We start from the raw sequence: 17,750 nt of genomic DNA on the forward strand, positions 1-17,750 counted from the left end.
GTTCACTTTGTGTAATACCACTTAATTTTTTTATATTTCCATATTCTTCTTCATCTATGTTGACATGTCAAAAATGTTAAGAATATTCACCTAACGCCCTTCCGAATACCTCTCTGCGCATGTTTCTGCGTAGTAAGTACGTACATGCGAGGATGTAGAAAATTCCAAATTACTCTTATTTTTCTTCATACGTCATGTCCCTGACTGGGTTCTTATACTTTTCGCAAGGTCGAATTTCAATGGTATCATTTTATTTATTATTCATAATATATTACATGTTAAAAAAAATGTTTTCTCTTTTTTAATACATTATTGGTTCGAAAAGTACTTATCTAAACAAGGATGAACATTAAAAAAACAAGGAATTATACATCAGCCTGAAATATTGTAATTATAAGTGACATATTCCAGATATCGGTATGGTCCGCGAAATCATTGTTGAGTATTTATGTACATTCGGTGTATAGGAGTATTGAATCCACACACTGTCCGGCTGTTATTACAATAAAATATGACGGTTTCTCGTGTTTCTGGCTGGGCGTAAATATTTATCATTTGCAATAACAAGGGACAGTCTAAAATATTATTTAAATTTTGCAGAAATTAATCAGATTAAATAGTTTTCTCCTGTCATTCAATTTGTGAATACGACACATTTGCGCTTCGGACCTTCGACCTTTTCGACGAAGGCCGTGGCGTTTCGATCAGACATTGACCCTGATCGCCAAGGGCGTCCATGCTGTAAACGATTGCGTATTAATCCCGAGGAATGTGTGCACTGCACTGCAATGTTACCGTTCCAAAAAAGAACCGAACGATAAAAAAGGCGCGAGATCATTTTTAAATATTTATCGGGCTGTCGAGTGAGATTTTTTATGGCCACTAATAATAATTAATGATTTAAACCGATGCGAGATTAATGGCGTCGAATATTAAATTGGTTACACACAATTTGACTGCCTGAGTACCTACCTAATACCGTAGTGACTGCAATACTAATTTTAATTATATTAAAAAATCACTTTCAATATATATCGTCGACCATTTTATATTGGTTACGGGTATGTACCATAGTACCTACTCATTAAATTTGAAGAAAAAAAATAGCAGCTACAATATATATATATATATATATATATATAATCCATTGGCGGATAGAATAAATAATAATAATACCAAAAAAAATCTTCAATTTGTCTGGTATTGAAAATATTTAAAAAATATTTATTTCAGAAAAAAATCAGACCCTACCTGTTTACACCACTTTTATTTTCTTCAATTATTTTGATAGGTTTCTAAAAATATCTCTCGTCTTTTTCAGGGATAAATGGAGTATCCATATTTTATATACATATAATGTATATCCATGAAAAATAAAGTGTTTTTCGAAACCAGATGTAAAAATAGTACCAAAAAAATTGATTAAAAATAAAACATTGGTTTTGTTTTATTTTTTAAATTTTATAAAAATGTGCCACAAAGTATCAATAAAATATATACTTGCAAACATAACAATGAAATAATGAAAGCATAGAAAAAGATCAAGAATTATTTAGCGATACCGTATGCACCATCTGTATCACGTATTTCGTTTTTGTATTGTAAAATCACCATATGATTTGGTCAATACAAAAACGGTGTTCAAAACTTCGATTATGTCAAATGTTACCTGGGCTTAAAGAAAATTACCTTGCGGCTTATCGTATATTGGGCCTACTTTTATCGATAGTTGTTATCTCAGCCTTGCATTCTTTCTTTATATCACTATATCATACATCGTTTTGCCGTACATTCGTCTGAGAGGTCGATCAATTTTTATACAATGATACCTATGCACCATATTTTATTATTTTTTTAGTACACTTTTTTTATACGATATCGCATGGAAAACGTACCACCGTGTAAATGGGGAGCTCGGTATGTATATATTATCCGCAATTTGCTTCATATGTAATTAAGCTGTAGCCGTTTACAAATTCAAATAAAAATACGCGAATAATTATGTATGCGGCAAGAGCAATGTAGGTTACGTTCAGAGAATCGCTGGATTACTCACTCACTGACGGAGACACAACGTGACTAACGTACTTTTGAGAATACATATCGCTCACTCCTTTCAAGAACGTCATAAATCAAAAATCGACAATTTTGGGTTGTGCATGATTTCGTAATGCCCAGAAAATGTACTATATCACAGCAAAAGCGGCATATTTTTAACTTAATATTTACCCGCTACAGGACAGAAAGTGTTGTTTTTGCATTTTGAAGAAAAGGTATAGTTTAATTATTTTTTTAAATATACTAAATATTTTTCAAATGGAGAAAAAACCTTCAGGTTTTACCTTAAAAGATCTGCTGCGGTAAAAAGTTCAATAAGTGGCTTGATACTTATTTTTAATACATTGTATTATATTCTTAAACTTTAAAAACGTTCTCCTGAAAAATCAAGTATTTTGATTTATGACGTTCTTGAAAGGAGTGAGCGATATCTGTGCTTATCCCAATCGCCATTCATTTACCCAACTACTGGGACTATTCTCAAAGCATTTTGTAAAATTTCATTAATTGACTCGACTGCAAAACTAGCATCGTGGGTTCGATTCCCCCAATTGCAAAATGAATTCAGGAAAAAATTCTATTGGTCTGGGTGTTTGTGTTGTACTTTCCACATTTACTTTCCCTATCCTTACTATCCTACCTGCAGACAAGCCTCTAAAAAAGTAGGAGACTTTGCGGGTTATTCCTTGTCACTTTGTGGTAAAATCTATCCATTTTTAATTTAAGTTTCACTTACAACATTTTGAGTGTGTCCAAATACTTGTTCACAAAATCTGGATTATTTCCAATTACAGGAGTTATTTTCATAATATGAAAATAACTCCTGTAATTGGAGATAATCCAGATTTTGTGAACAAGTATTTGGACACACTCAAAATGTTGTAAATAAATTATCTGGTCAAATTATAAGCTTAATAATAAAAATGAAAATGGTATTTTCTGGCGTTTCTCATGTGTGTGATTATAATCCAGGATTCGGATCTCACATACTAATATAAGAGTTTCTGCTTAATAAAAAGCTTCTTTACATCTCACCAATAGATGTCTCTAGTGAAGTTCTAGTGATTCATGAACAAGGTTTCTAAATTGGTTCATATATATAGAACTTCCAAGAATTTGAGTAGTGTGGTTGTCAATAATGGGTAGAATTGGTGAATGTTACACGTGTGTACAGTGATCACTTAAACCAGCCTATGACGGTCGTAAGCCCCGTAAATGCCCAGACTTCCATATTCATCTTCATCTTTGATGAGATATAAAAAAAATAAAATAAAAAATAATAATAATAATAAGTTTTACTTGGTACATACCACTATTTCTTTAAACCTATTGTGACACGTTTTCGATGCATTCCGCATCATTTTCAAACACCGTATGGGCGCTTGCCCACTACCCGGAATTACACGGAATCTTACCGTCCGGCACGTGTAAGCATATAAAACGGATGATTGGCTTGGATTGGCTTGTGCTTTTGTCCATCTTTCTTCGGATCGGTGCTCTTGATCGGTGCGTGAACACGTTGCGCGTAAATTCGATCACGCTAAACTGTCGTAGCCGCTTTTATTTTTCAAAACCGTACTGCCGCACAGTGATTCGCCCAGAACAAGCCAGCAAGACAAAAGTCAATTCAATGAATCGACTTATTGATGATAACATGATAATAACAACCCCCCATTAGTCACAATTCCAGGTAATTATTATGGCAAATATTCCAGAACGATGAGTCATAAGCGGTTGAAATGAAGTGATAAGGTTATTCCTTTTTTGTAAACAATTTAGTTGCTGTTTTGCAGTGCTTTCAATAACATCTTACAAGACTTGAAGTGAAGAATATTACGATTGCTGTAATGGATTTTACTTAAGAGGGTATGAATTTTTTTATTTTATTTTAAATTTGGTTCAAATGCACGACAGTATGAGTTATGATAGAGTTTGAAAAACTACGTAAAAATTGTAATTTTTTTTTTCGTTTTAAATTTTTGAACGTATGCATCTTTTTGTCCCCAGATGTATCCAGGCTAATTTTTTGATATTATGTAGCTTCATTTATTAGCTATACAACGATATATAATTTTTATAAGACATATAGTAGCAATTTTCATTTATTTATTTTTTTCAGATCGTGAGTGCTCTCTCTCGAAATTAGAACTATATGAAGAATGGCGGAAACATGCGAAAGAAGAACGAAATTTTCGTCTGATGGATTTTATTATTAAAAAATTTAGTGTTACGGATATGATTTTTGATTCAAAGAAGCATTTACTGATAAAATTTTTAAGTGTTTCGTCAAAATTATCTGAAAAGTGGGCTGCAGCTAATATGAAGACGAACCATTTTTTAAACAAAAATAAAAATTGGTTAGAGGGCGTAGATGTAAAATTTAATATAAAAATGCATCATCCCTGCGCTTCTTCATCATCTGGAGGAAGTCAGCCTCAAGTCTAGTACACAGTACGGTGGTTTTTAAAACATTCATTCTTCCAGTCGGGGAGCTCTCGGAAGAATCTCAAGAGGCCCGAAATAAAGATTGTCGTAGATTCCGCGAGCACCATACTAGGAAACTGTCACGTACTTCCACGAATACAGATTTATTGAATATGCTTTTGAAAACATCCGATCCTGTAATTAACTCACTCAGAGAAGTACCTAGAAAGAGAACCGATAAATTACCGTTGGAAGTTCTGAATTTAATTGTCCCGCCTTCAATAGCAGAACATCAGGTGGCAAATAACTTTCATCCATGTAACGATGGTGATTATTTAATATCTGATTCGTCTGATTGTGAGATTGATGATGAGTCGTGATAATGATTATTAGTCTTGTGTATTATTTATTAATGTTATTCTATGTTTATTTCTGTAATCTAAATTATTTCCGCAAAGTATATACATAGGTACAATAACAATAACTAAAGGGGGCTTCTGACAGCGACAGTTTAATCGCATTTTATGATAAAAATTGCTATAATTCTACAATAATATAGGGAAATAATTATTTGCCTACCACAGGTTTAATTTTTTGTTTAATCATTATTTAAGAATTAACGCGATTTTGGTCATAAAATGCCATTGATGTGTGACTATCGGAGGCCCTCACAAGTTGATTGTATAGTATTAAGAGTAAATTTATTTGTATAATTAATGATGTGTTTAATTGTGTATCCGCCTCCGTAGTGTAATGGTCAGCACGCTCGGCTACCGTTCTGGAGGTCCCGGGTTCGATTCCCAGGGGGGTCAAATAAATAAAAGTGATTTTTTCACTCGAATATTTATTCCATATTACCCTGGACTGGTACCTGAAGCGGAGGGCTGATCACCTTTCCTTCGTGTGTTAACGATCAAGATAACACTGCGTTTGTATGATGCAGTGCCCTATGCACCATTGGGGTGCGGATGAGGGTTTGTATTAATTGTGTATATTATGTATTTTCTTGTTATAACAATACTGATTTTTTTTAAATACTTTTTTTATTTCGTACATAAGTTTTTTTAAATTAAAATATTCCCAAAGCTTCAGAATTATCAAACAATGCATAATTATTCGAAAAATCAATGAAATAATATTGATCAATACCAGAACAATCAAATCGTAGAATAAAATGTTTTTGTCCACCTAGCTTGTTCTGGGTGAATCACTGTGTGCCGGACGGTAAAATTCCGGGTAGTGGACAAGCGCCCTATGTGTTTGAAAATGACCGTCCCAAGTACGCAAATCTAAAATTTAGACTTAGATTTACATACGGTGTTTGAAAATGATGCGGAATGCATCGAAACACGTGTCACGATACATTTTGTAAAAGTCTAGACAAATTTTTATGTATACAATAAGGCAGGAGTTGAAAACCATGTTTTTTTTTAAAAAAAAGAATTGAAACTGAGTGAATTCAGTAGTGTATTTTAGTAATAATGACATATAAGTTACGGTAAGGGTTTTAAGATGATTTTATGTAATTTTATTATAGAAACTGATTTTTTTATGTAAATTTAAATAAAATATGGGTGGATGGCAACTCCTTCTACTGCACATTTGTATGAATGTGAATTTGTAGTCTGATGATGTCGGTAACGACGAAACTCCGTCACTGGTTAAAAAAAATAAATGCGGAAAACACTACATACTTGTTGTTTCATACATTAAACGCGGTTCCATCAAGAAATGTCAGTACAGTTTTTTTTTTATTTCACCTTCACATTTTTACCTTTGGAAACGTTTCTGAATAGCCCCAATCGACTTACCTGTCTGCGTACGTATGACTCATCTAGTCACGAGGTTACAGTTTTTTAGATACAGCTGTTTTATACGGGTACGGAGAAATATAAATATTGAATAACATTTTTTTGCTACACACATTTTGATCAAGAAACAATAAATCGTGGGTATACTGGCAAAAAAAGTTAACTCTAAAATCCCTGTTTGAATAATCCCTGTTCTTTAAAGCTTTTAGCCTGAATAAAATACCCGCTATAAGTTGAATTTAATTTTTAAATAACATAAATATGACATTGCAAACCAATTCTACCCATGATTGACAAATTCGAAACATATTGTTCAAATTCGAAACATATTGCTTGAATTGACTAGAATTTCACTGGAAACATCTATGATGAGAAACTTAAACCTGCTTATGGCGGTCGTAAGCCCCGTAAATTCCCAGACTTCCATATTCTTCTTCATCTTTGTTGAGATGTCAAAAAAAGAATATAAAAAAATAACTGCTAACTGTAGATAATCCAGATTTGTGAACAAGTATTTGGACACACGTAACATGTTATAAGAGAGTAGTGTTTTATTCGGGTGAATATCGGATTTAGCATTTTCGACATTATGTCTGTTATTTAAAAGTTGTCGACGATTGTTTTTAACAGGAAAAACAGTAAAAAATCGTAACCCACATTACGTCGTTAATAATCCTCATTCCTTAAATTTTCGCAATTTTATGCATAAGTATCGCGTGTGTTAGACCTTTTTTAGCGGAATACAAGGATACATTTTCATATAATATTGACAAGACATCGAAAATCGTCTAAAAGAAATGTAATTACAGTTTTTTTCGCGTAAAAACAACATAATTCAACTACGAACTACTCGTATCAATAATAGCTAACGTTGTTTTTTGCAAGCTCGGTATTATCATAAGCGGAAACCCGATATTTGAGTTTTTTAGTGACAGTTATTAATTAACTTTTTCTATGCGCGTCAATCATCTATGAATATTTAAAAAAAAATATTACTTCTGCGCCGGCGCATTCGTTACATGCGCGCAGATTTACAAGTCAAATGGTTTGTTTTTCGCGCCTCTGGCGAAATCGGCTCTAATTGGATGGCGGTGAGACAAGCCCATATCTTAGTCACGTGGTTCTGATAGTGCTGGGAATTCCAAGTAAGAATTATAATCGACATTTGATACTGTAGTAGTGGTAGGTACCTGCCGGCGAGGCGCGGTAGGTAGGTACCTGGTATTTCCAATCGGCAGAGTCGAGGGAGGGGCGCAGCGGCGCCCGCCGTAACTGGCAAAATCACAAGATTTTAGCTTCACTTCGTAAAACTTCTTCATCTTCAAACACTCACCCGATGGTGCATAGGGCACCGCATCATATAAATGCAGTGTTATCTTGTTCGTTAAAACACGAAGGAAAGGTGATCAGCCCTCCACTTCCGATACCAGTCCAGGGTAATATTGAATAAATATTAGAGTGAAAAAATCACTTGTATTTATTTAACCCTTCCCCTGGGAATCGAACTTGGGACCTCCAGTACGGTAGCCGAGCGTGCTGACTACATCCTGGCTACATCCTAGCTTATTGTCCTTGTAGACTGCTGGAGTCAGCTCTCCTCGTCCTCAGGTTATATCGCTCACTCCTTTCAATAGCGTCATAAATAAAAAAACTTGATTTTTCAGGAGAACGTTATTAAAGTTTAAAAATATAACACAATGTATTAAAAATAAATATCAAGTCACTTATTGAACTTTTTACTGTGCAACACATATTTTTAGGTAAAACTTGAAGGTTTTTTTCTCCATTTGAAAAATATTTAATATATTTAAAAAAATAATTAAACAATACCTTTTCTTCAAAATGCAAAAACAACTTTTTTTTCCTGTAGCGGGTAAATATTAAGTTAAAAATATGCCTCTTTTGCTGAGATATAGTACATTTTCTGGGCATTCTGAAAACATGCACAACTGAAAATTGTCGATTTTTGATTAATGACGTTCTTGAAAGGAGTGAGCGATATGTCCTTCTGTCCTGGATAACGTCACCTAGGCCATGCCTTGGAATCATGTTATCTTTCTGCTTCACCTGAATTCCTTGGTCTTCCTCTAGATAACTTTGGAGGAAGATCCATTTGTATTGCCTGGTCAACTACATGTTGGGGTTCTCTGCGTCCCATATGCCCATACCATGTCAATTGTCATTCCTCTACCTTTCTATTCATGACTGTTAAGCAAGGTAGATAAGCGCTAACCACTAAACTACGAAGACAAGAAAGCATAATACATTATGCACTAATTTGTGAGACCGATAGTGATATTTTAAAAACTAACTAACTAATCATCATGCCAGGGGTAGGCAGAGAGAATAGAGCACCACACCACTCTGTCGTTGCAAACATTCTTTGCCTCTTCCACGTTCATGCATCTCCTCATACATACCCGCCGATTGTTACGACTCCTAACCTAACCACTTTCAAGTATTTGGCATACCTGGTCGTGCCATGTTTTTCTCGGTCTTCCTCTGCTTCTTTTCCCACTAACATTCGCCTCATAAATTTGTTTTACCGTTCTTTCCTCACTAATTCGTTCTACATGTCCAAACCATCTCAACACATCTTTCTTAATTTTATAGATAATGCTTAAGTCAGCTTTTCATTCCTTCCTTATTTCACTATTCGCACATCTATCATACATCGCTTTGTCGCACATTCTTCTAAGAGATCGCATTACGACTGCATTTAGTCTACTTTCATCCTTCTTTTGCCATCTCCATGTTTCACTTCCATACATTAGAGTTGGAACCAGGACTCCGTTGTGCACTGCCAGTTTAGCTTCCGCTGATAGGTTTTTATTTGCTATAACTGATTTCAGTGCACCATTCACTTTGTTCCCAGCATTCACTCTCCTTATATATTTTATAATAAATATAAAAAAGCTTATGCAATTATATTTTAGTGATGTAATTTATACTGCATACAAAGTAGGTACCAATTTGAAGTAAATGTGCAATTATGCCACATTAAATAGTATATTTTTTATAACCGCCAAAGTGCAGCGTGTTTTTGTGTTATATTTACATACATCTGAGTTTCAAATTTTTTTTATCTCGGTTATCAATCATGGGTAGAATAGTGAATGTTACACATTTTTTTTTTTTAATATTATTAGATTAAAACCAATATTTTTAGCTTTTCCACTTTTTTTATTTGACCAGCGACCGGGTTTCGTCGTTACCGACATCATCAGACTTCACCAGTCTGATGATGTCGGTAACGACGAAACCCGGTCGCTGGTCAAATAAAAAAAGTGGAAAAGCTAAAAATATTGGTTTTAATCTAATAATAAATTAAAAATGCAATTCCATCACGAAGTGTCAGTGGATAATATAAATCTATTAAAAAGAATGTTACACATGTACAAAGTTATCACTTAAACCAGCCTATGTAAACCCTGTAAATACCTGGACTTTAATATTCTCCTTCATTTATATTGAGATGTCAAAAATGTAATTGCCTAACGTTTTTCAGGTTTATTTGAAATTTGTTGAATGGTGAATGTTACCCAGGTATTAAACAAAGTGATCACTTTTACTTGTCAATGACATGTTGTAGGGCCCGTAAATACCCAGACTTCCATGTACTCATCTCAATATGTTTCTTCATGTACACCGATATACCAATTAAGTATTTTTTTGTACTACTTTTTATGTACTACTATTTAATATTACTGTGGACTGGTTCCTGAAGCGCAAGAGTGATCACCTTGCCTTCATGTAAGTAATGATCAAGATAACACTGCGTCAATTTGATGCAGTGCCCTATGCACCATTAGGTGTGGATAAGGGTTATAATAATAATATTTTTTTTTTTTATGTACTAGCCGAGAGAAAAATATGTATCAGTAATTACACAACAATAGTTTTGCAAATAAATGATTGATTGCCACTCACTGTAGAATCATTATCCGAGTAGCACTTGGGAGTTCATGGTCTTTTTATGGCACTGATGATTTTTCTATGAAGAGAATTATCTATAAAGGGAATTATCACTGATGACATCAGGTTGTTTACAATTAATTGTGGCAGGCGCCATGGCGTAGTTGGGTAGACGCTCGATTGCGAAACTGGGCGTCGTGAATTTGATTCCCGCCAATTGCAAAACCGATTCAAGAAAGATTTATTTTCAATTGGTCTGGGTGTTTGTGATGTATTTTTCACGTTTACCTTCCCTACGCTTACTATCCTACTTGCAGATAAGCATCAAAAATGCTTTGCGGGTTACTCCTTTTAAAAAAATTACAAAACTTAGATTTGAAGCAGAAAAAATACAAAAATTGGCCTTTGGCAGTAAAACTTGATTCTATATTTTTAACATTTTTAGGTGTGTCCAAATCCTTGTTCACAAATCTAGGTTTCTCCACTTGGGAGTTATTTTTACATTTTGACATCTCAACAAAGATGAAGAGTAATATAAAAGTCTGATTTACAGGGCTTATGACCTACCATAGGCGGTTAAGTGATCACTTTGCACACATGCAACATTCACCATTCCATCCATGATTGATAACCACATTTTTCGAATTTTTGCAATTCCTAAATATGTAAAAATAATCCAGGGATTAGATCTTGCATATACGTACATCCAAATAAAAGGGTCTCTGCTAAATTTAACAAAAGCTTTTTCAATCCAACATAGATGGGTCTAGTGAACTCATATGTACAGCGTCAAGAGATTAATGATTTATGTAAGAGTTCCAAAAATTTGATTAGTGTGTGGTTTTTAAACATGGGTAGAATTGTGAATATTGCAAGTGTGTAAAGTGATCACTTGACCAACCTATGACACGTCTTATGACACGGCTATGCCCTGTAAATACCCAGACTTCCATATTCTTCTTTATCTATGATCCGATGACAAAAATGTACATATTGACTAAAATACTTCTGTTGTTTCTAGAATGGGTTGCTGTCATCCTTGCCATATTTCGGAAAGTACATCTTCGCTCTGGTCACCTCCCTATTGGCTGATCACCTGAGAAGAACTGGAAAGTTGTCGACCACAGCAACGAGGAAGATCTTCACAACCTTTGGTAAGTAAACATGCTGTTAACTATGCTTCTATCTGCATTTGGATAGTGCATAGGGCATTTGCTTGCATAGCACAGTCGTAAAATATGCACCCCGAGCGAACCTTAGACCAATGGTCGGCAAACATATTAGCCGAAGATAAAAATGCACAAAACAATAATTTGTCCGCCACCGGTCAGCACGCTCGACTACCGTACTGGAGGTCCCGGGTTCGATTCTCAGTGGGGGTTCAAATATATATAAGCGATTTTTTCACTCTAATATTTATTCAATACTACCCTGAACTGGTACCCAAGGCAGAGGGCTGACCACCTTTTCTTCATGTGTTAATGATCAAGATAACAAATACTGTGTTTATACAATGCAGTGCCCTATGCACTAAAGGGTGCGGATGAGTGTTTGAAAATTTTTCTTAAAAGCCAAAACTATATGCAATTTTAGTACACCTAAATTATACAGTACAGTCAATAAAACTTGTTTTCACTCTCAAATAGGATTTTAATAATTGATAAAAAAATCTTTTGAAAGTAAGATATCCACAAGAATACCACTTATTGCGAATAATATCCTTGCATGTCCTTTGAACGTTTGATCAAGTCAGGTTTATATGTCATTATTTTTACCGCATTTCCATGTTCTCGTCAATAAGACAATTTCTCAGTTTGCTTTTGATAAGGTAGGCCTTCAAAAGGGAGGCCAACTTAGGTTCCAACTTAATACGTCGTTTAGGCTATATTTAAATGTGAGTGAGTGGGTTTACTCTTTATGTTCAAAGTTACTTTAATTTCATGAGTGAAAATTGTAGGTAAAGACACTCGCTATATTAGCTCTCATGGCGATCAGGAATGTCACATGTTGTGAAATTCTTTATTTTCACTTGATTTTCTTATAAATAAATGTCTTGTTTTTGCAGCCATTGGTACTCCGTCACTGTTGATGGTGGCGCAAGTATTCTTGGGCTACGATAAGATCTGGTCGGTGGCCATTTTCACAGTCGGTCTCACCATCAACGGAGGCGTCACAGCTGGCTACCTCGGGAACGGACTAGACATCGCTCCTAACTATTCTGGTAAGAAAACTATATCTAAATTAATTGAGTTATCTTATATTAACACATCTTATGTAGGAGGCGATTTTTACAATCCTCAATCCGCCAATCGCCGTTTGCAGGAGTAATCACTGGAGACTGTAATCACAATCACCAAAATTTTTACCACTGTAGCGAAAAACTCCAATCACCATTCTACTTATTATTTGCAATTTTTAAGGTTTAAAGTGACATCTGTTGAATTTTTGTTAAAGCTTGTAGACTTTATATCAAAAAGATTTAAAATGTTCGAATGATTTATATGTTGTCGCGATTGATAATTACGCGAGCGGAATACGCCAGGTCTGCCTCACATGAGATGTGTCAAAATCTTCTTGCTCTCATCCGCACCCGATATGCATAGAGTATAAATATAATAGCATTATCCATAAGAGTACTAAGAATCGATTCATCGACTCTGTATACTAAAAGCGCGACCTATCGCAACGATGACGCCAGTGTATTTTGGCAGCCAAGCTAGGAGGTTATATGACAGCATGCACATTTCTAAAGATTTGATTTGTCCATAATAAACAATTCACAAATAAACAAATTTGACCAATTTCAGTATGCTTCTTCATCTATGTTGAGATCTCAAAATGTAAAACTTCTTATCTTTATAGGAACCATCTTCGGAATGGCCAACACGTTGTCATCTCTCGGGGGCTTCCTCTCCAGTTATATGGTCGGGTCACTCACCTATAATAATGTAAGTCAACCTAAAAATCTGTATTCTAAAATTGGTGATCGAAATAAGTTTGAAAATACTTCTTTATCTTACCCTTGTTATACACAACATTTAAAACTTGCGGAATATTATACACTCTCGATTTTTCGGGATGAATGGTGAAAAATCTTTTATAATTGATTTCCCCGAAAAGTAAATTGTTTATGACACGCAATCAAATAAGACATGGCCAAATGGTGTGGTCTATTTCAGATCTACCCATCTCCATTGTCCATTTATGAGTAGCTCTTTTATATTTAGTCTCGTTATTAAACGTCTTAATGGACAATGGAAGCAGATTGCACAACTTTATTGTATAATAATCAAAGTTCTTTTGACCAAAGGAGATTCTTAAATGCATATGAGGTTTTGTTTGATGTGTTTAGGATCTTGTGGCTATATTCATGTTTCCATAAAGTGTGTTGATTGTGATTTGTGTGCTATGCTGGGAAGTGCTTTCTTGTGTTATGTGAGAGAAATTCTTAACTACATATCGCTCACTCCTTTCAACAACGTCATAAATCAAAAATTGTCAATTTTCAGTTGTGCATGTTTTCGGAATGCCCCGAAAATGTACTACTAGTATATCCCAGCAAAAGATGTATATTTCAAACTTAATATTTACCCGCTACAGGGCAGAAAGTGTTGTATTTGCATTTTGAAGAAAAGGTATTGTTTAATTATTTTTATAAATATACTTAATATTTTTTAAATTGAGAAAAAACCTTCAGGTTTTACCTAAAAAGATCTTTTGCACAATAAAAAGTTCAATAAATGGCTTGATATTTATTTTTAATACATTGTATTCTATTTTTAAACTTTAAAAACGTTCTCCTGAAAAATCAAGTTTTTTGATATATGATGTTGAAAGTAATGAGCGATATGTAAGGATTGTTTTAGCATACAGTTGTTTGATTGTCATAAGTCATAATTTGTGGAATATTTTCTCTGTGGGAGTACGTCTCGGAACTTATTTTTATTTTTTATATTTTAAACACTATAAATTGATTCTTTTTGCAGCAAACTTACGGCCAGTGGCAAATAGTGTTCTGGATTCTGGCGGGGACGTACTTATGCGGCACTATTTCCTTCCTCGTGCTCGGCTCCGGGAAGCTACAGTCCTGGAACAGCGGAGATCCCGTGGAGGAGGTCCGGGGAGAAGCCATCGCCGAGGAGCAAGTTCCGCTGAAGGAGCAGGTCCCCGCCTAAACACATTCCTGCTGATATCTGCTTATTGACTATCAAAACTATCCATCAGAACTTCGGGACATCAAAGTGCGGAGGCGTTACGTTCATTCTCATTATTAATAATTTATGAAATTTTGATAAATAGTGGAAGCGGCATATTATAACGTGAACAGGTTATTTTCACTGTGTGAAAAGTGCGGGCTTTAATATGTTATAAATAACTGAATTACATCATTCTTTTGAACTTTGGATCAACTTCCTTCAAGTAAATCATGGATATTATTAATATATGTAGGGCGTATGTAAAGTAAGATCTCCAAGACCTATGCGTCGGTTCACTCAGGGCTACATAAAATCCGGCAACACTGTCATGTTTTTTAATCCTTCTGCATCTCGCTATATATATGGAAAGTATTATTATTTAATGCCTAGCAGGACATATTTTCTGTCCCAAAAGACGGTAGCCATAATCTTTCCTGCTGGTTTTTCTTGTATAAACTTTTTGGGTTTTGGTGAGTCCGAATGTTTTCATTGTTTTGACTGCTCTTTACCAAGTGATATTCAAATTAAAAATGGTAGATAGTAAATTAATAATGAATCATACCAAGATGTTGTGTGACCAACTGGCAAATGATAAATCAGAATTAGAATATCCATGATTTGCTTAGTAATGTTCAACCCTTTGACTGATAAGTTCTAATGAAGATTTAATTTGGAAAAAAGACAGGGATAATTTAACAACGCATTATTGCAAGGCATTAAATAAGAACATTTTTCACTTTTCATGTTTTTATTTGAATGTTTAAACTAAATTTTTTAAACTATTTTTTAAACTGACACATTCATACATAAAGGTTTTCCATCTAGTGTTTTTCTAGTTCATAACTCCATTATAATATATTACTACCGCCTTTACTACTGTAGAATCAGTTTGAGCTATTTCTTCACTGGGCTAATCCGCAAAGGCCCATTTTTCTGCCCACATGTGGTACAGGCATTCAGGCAAAGGGTTGACGTACATTATCGGAAGGTTTGATTGATATCTGTGATTGTAAAAGAAGCAGTTTTGGAATTGTTCTCTCTAATTATGTCGTAAATTAATGCTTAATATTATCTACATACTGCGTAATGCAAGCGTAGAAGCTAGACTTTGTGTCATCACCATACAGGTTTTTCATTTCAAATTGGAAGCCTTACAAATCAAATAGGCCTTTTTTCAAAACAAATTGGTTGTTATTTTCTATTTTATAAAAACAGTCAAATTCAAAAAAATATATATTCAAAGTAGTACTCATGATTCAAAGTAGTATTGAAAATCTTGAAAACTTTAGTACACATCGCGCGCACAGACTACGACAGCGCACCGCGCAGGGTTGCCAACTTGAAAACTAACGCACTCGCTAGTCTTAAGAATAAAAGATGAGGGCAGGTATTCACACTGATGGCAGAGGGGTGCATTCTATACAGGCAGAAAAGTAGTGCCTACCCTGGATTACTCGTGTTCCATATAGAAACACGGCCAGTACCGACTATGACTACCTTTCCTTACCCAACCCGACTGCCTACTTTGATGTAAAACTCTGTGCACGCCACTGACTGATGTTGTATAAAGTACTAATATGAATATATTTTTAATTTTTTTTTCATAAAATACAATATTTTGTCAAATTTGATTAGTAAGGCACCAATTTGGTTTGTAAAATGTTCGAGTTGAAGTGAAAAACCTGTATACATAAAATTTACTTTTATTTATAGTTAGATTAATTATTTATGTATGCAGTAGCACAAGGACTAAATCTTATTAAGATAATGCTAATCTCATAGGTTTAACCGCCCCATCCATACGAACATACGTTTTATGTCCGCTAAATTATCGCCCAAATGTAACAAGCCGTATCCCGTACGTTCAGGTACAAAAAAGTATACGCGTAACCACAGAAACATTTGTGATATCGCTCACTCCTTTCAAGAACGTCATAAATCAAAAAGCTTGATTTTTCAGGAGAACGTTTTTAAAGTTTAAAAATATAATACAATGTATTAAAAATAAATATCAAGCCACTTATTGAACTTTTTACTGTGCAACAGATCTTTTTAGGTAAAACCTGAAGGTTTTTTCTCCATTTGAAAAATATTTAATATATTTAAAAAAATAATTAAACAATAACTTTTCTTCAAAATGCTAAAACAACACATTCTGCCCTGTAGCAGGTAAATATTAAGTTAAAAACATGCCTCTTTTGCTGGGATATTGTAAATTTTCTGGGCGTTCTGAAAACATGTACAACTGAAAATTGACGATTTTTGATTTATGAGGTTCTTGAAAGGAGTGAGCGATATGTCAAATTGTTCCTGCTCGCCCTACACATACCTACACGTCATACGGCGTGTTTAGTATTTCCCGGTCAATGTCGCTGGCTTCCTCATTTGCAGAATATGTCGAGATTATGTTGATTGATACATTACATTCAATACACAATATATTTGTAAAAATATTTCATAGAAATATTATAACATCAAAATTATCCGGCGACATCTTATGTTGAGAACCAGAGGATATAAAATGGGTCATAGTCTATTGTTTAAAATGAATTGTCAGGTACATTGTATATAAGTATTATTGTTGAGAAATATTATGAAAAAAAACCTGGAAATTTTTTAATAATAACCTGGACGGTAAAAAGGTATAATAGGGCGGTTAACCCGTAAGCTGCGGATCGCATCTATTGTCGTTTTTTATAGAAGTACCGTTGACGGCGGATCACATGGATAGTCGTTTTTCAAGTTTACGTACTTATATCAACACCTATGGATATAACATGAATTCATTTTGTCAAATTTATTTTGTGATTTGTTCTGAAGATTAGCTGTTTTAAAACATGTTTTAATTGTTTGTAACTTTTGTAAAATTCGTAGGGGAGTGGCGGTTCAGAGTTTGATATGAATATTGATGTAAATTGATATAAAAAAATCCATATTTTAAAATGTTTTTTGTTGTTTAACGAACATTTTTTTTGCTATTACAATTTTCCATAATTTTTCAACGTAAGTAAGGTAGACACTGCTTCTGTGAGTAAATGGAATGCACGCCATTGTCATAGGGAAATAATAGCTTTTGTAAAACAAATTTGACATAATTTGAATGTTAGTTGATAAATATTTTTTTTAAAATTAAAAATGTCAAAAAAGTTTTGTAAAATGACAAACAGATGGCAGTGCATTGTCCATGTACACATTATACTCTTGTGAGGTAAAAATTTGCTCTTGCGGCAATACTTTAGAGGTTAATTATCCTGAGATATAATTTGGCTTGAATGTGTAAATATTGCATAAATACAGTAAAAACCCATCAATTCAAACAACTGTAGTTTGAATATCGCCATTCCGG

At 34.2% G+C, this 17,750-nt stretch overlaps 1 protein-coding gene across 1 annotated transcript in view; it reads left to right on the forward strand.

Moving 5' to 3' along the window:
- The window catches only part of LOC148309293 (sialin), an 85,042-nt gene extending 69,408 nt beyond the window's left edge, over positions 1-15,634 (forward strand). Inside the window, exons 9-12 of the mRNA XM_088260399.1 lie at positions 11,230-11,362; positions 12,274-12,429; positions 13,071-13,156; positions 14,195-15,634. Of these exons, the coding sequence (XP_088116525.1) occupies positions 11,230-11,362; positions 12,274-12,429; positions 13,071-13,156; positions 14,195-14,383 (564 nt within the window). The 3' untranslated portion in view covers positions 14,384-15,634. The remainder of the gene's footprint in view (positions 1-11,229; positions 11,363-12,273; positions 12,430-13,070; positions 13,157-14,194) is intronic.
- Positions 15,635-17,750: the final 2,116 nt, after the last annotated feature.

Source organism: Brachycentrus maculatus, unplaced genomic scaffold, assembly GCF_059751285.1.
Source record: "Brachycentrus maculatus isolate JH-2025_06_01 unplaced genomic scaffold, ASM5975128v1 h1tg000134l, whole genome shotgun sequence".
NCBI lineage: Eukaryota > Metazoa > Arthropoda > Insecta > Trichoptera > Brachycentridae > Brachycentrus > Brachycentrus maculatus.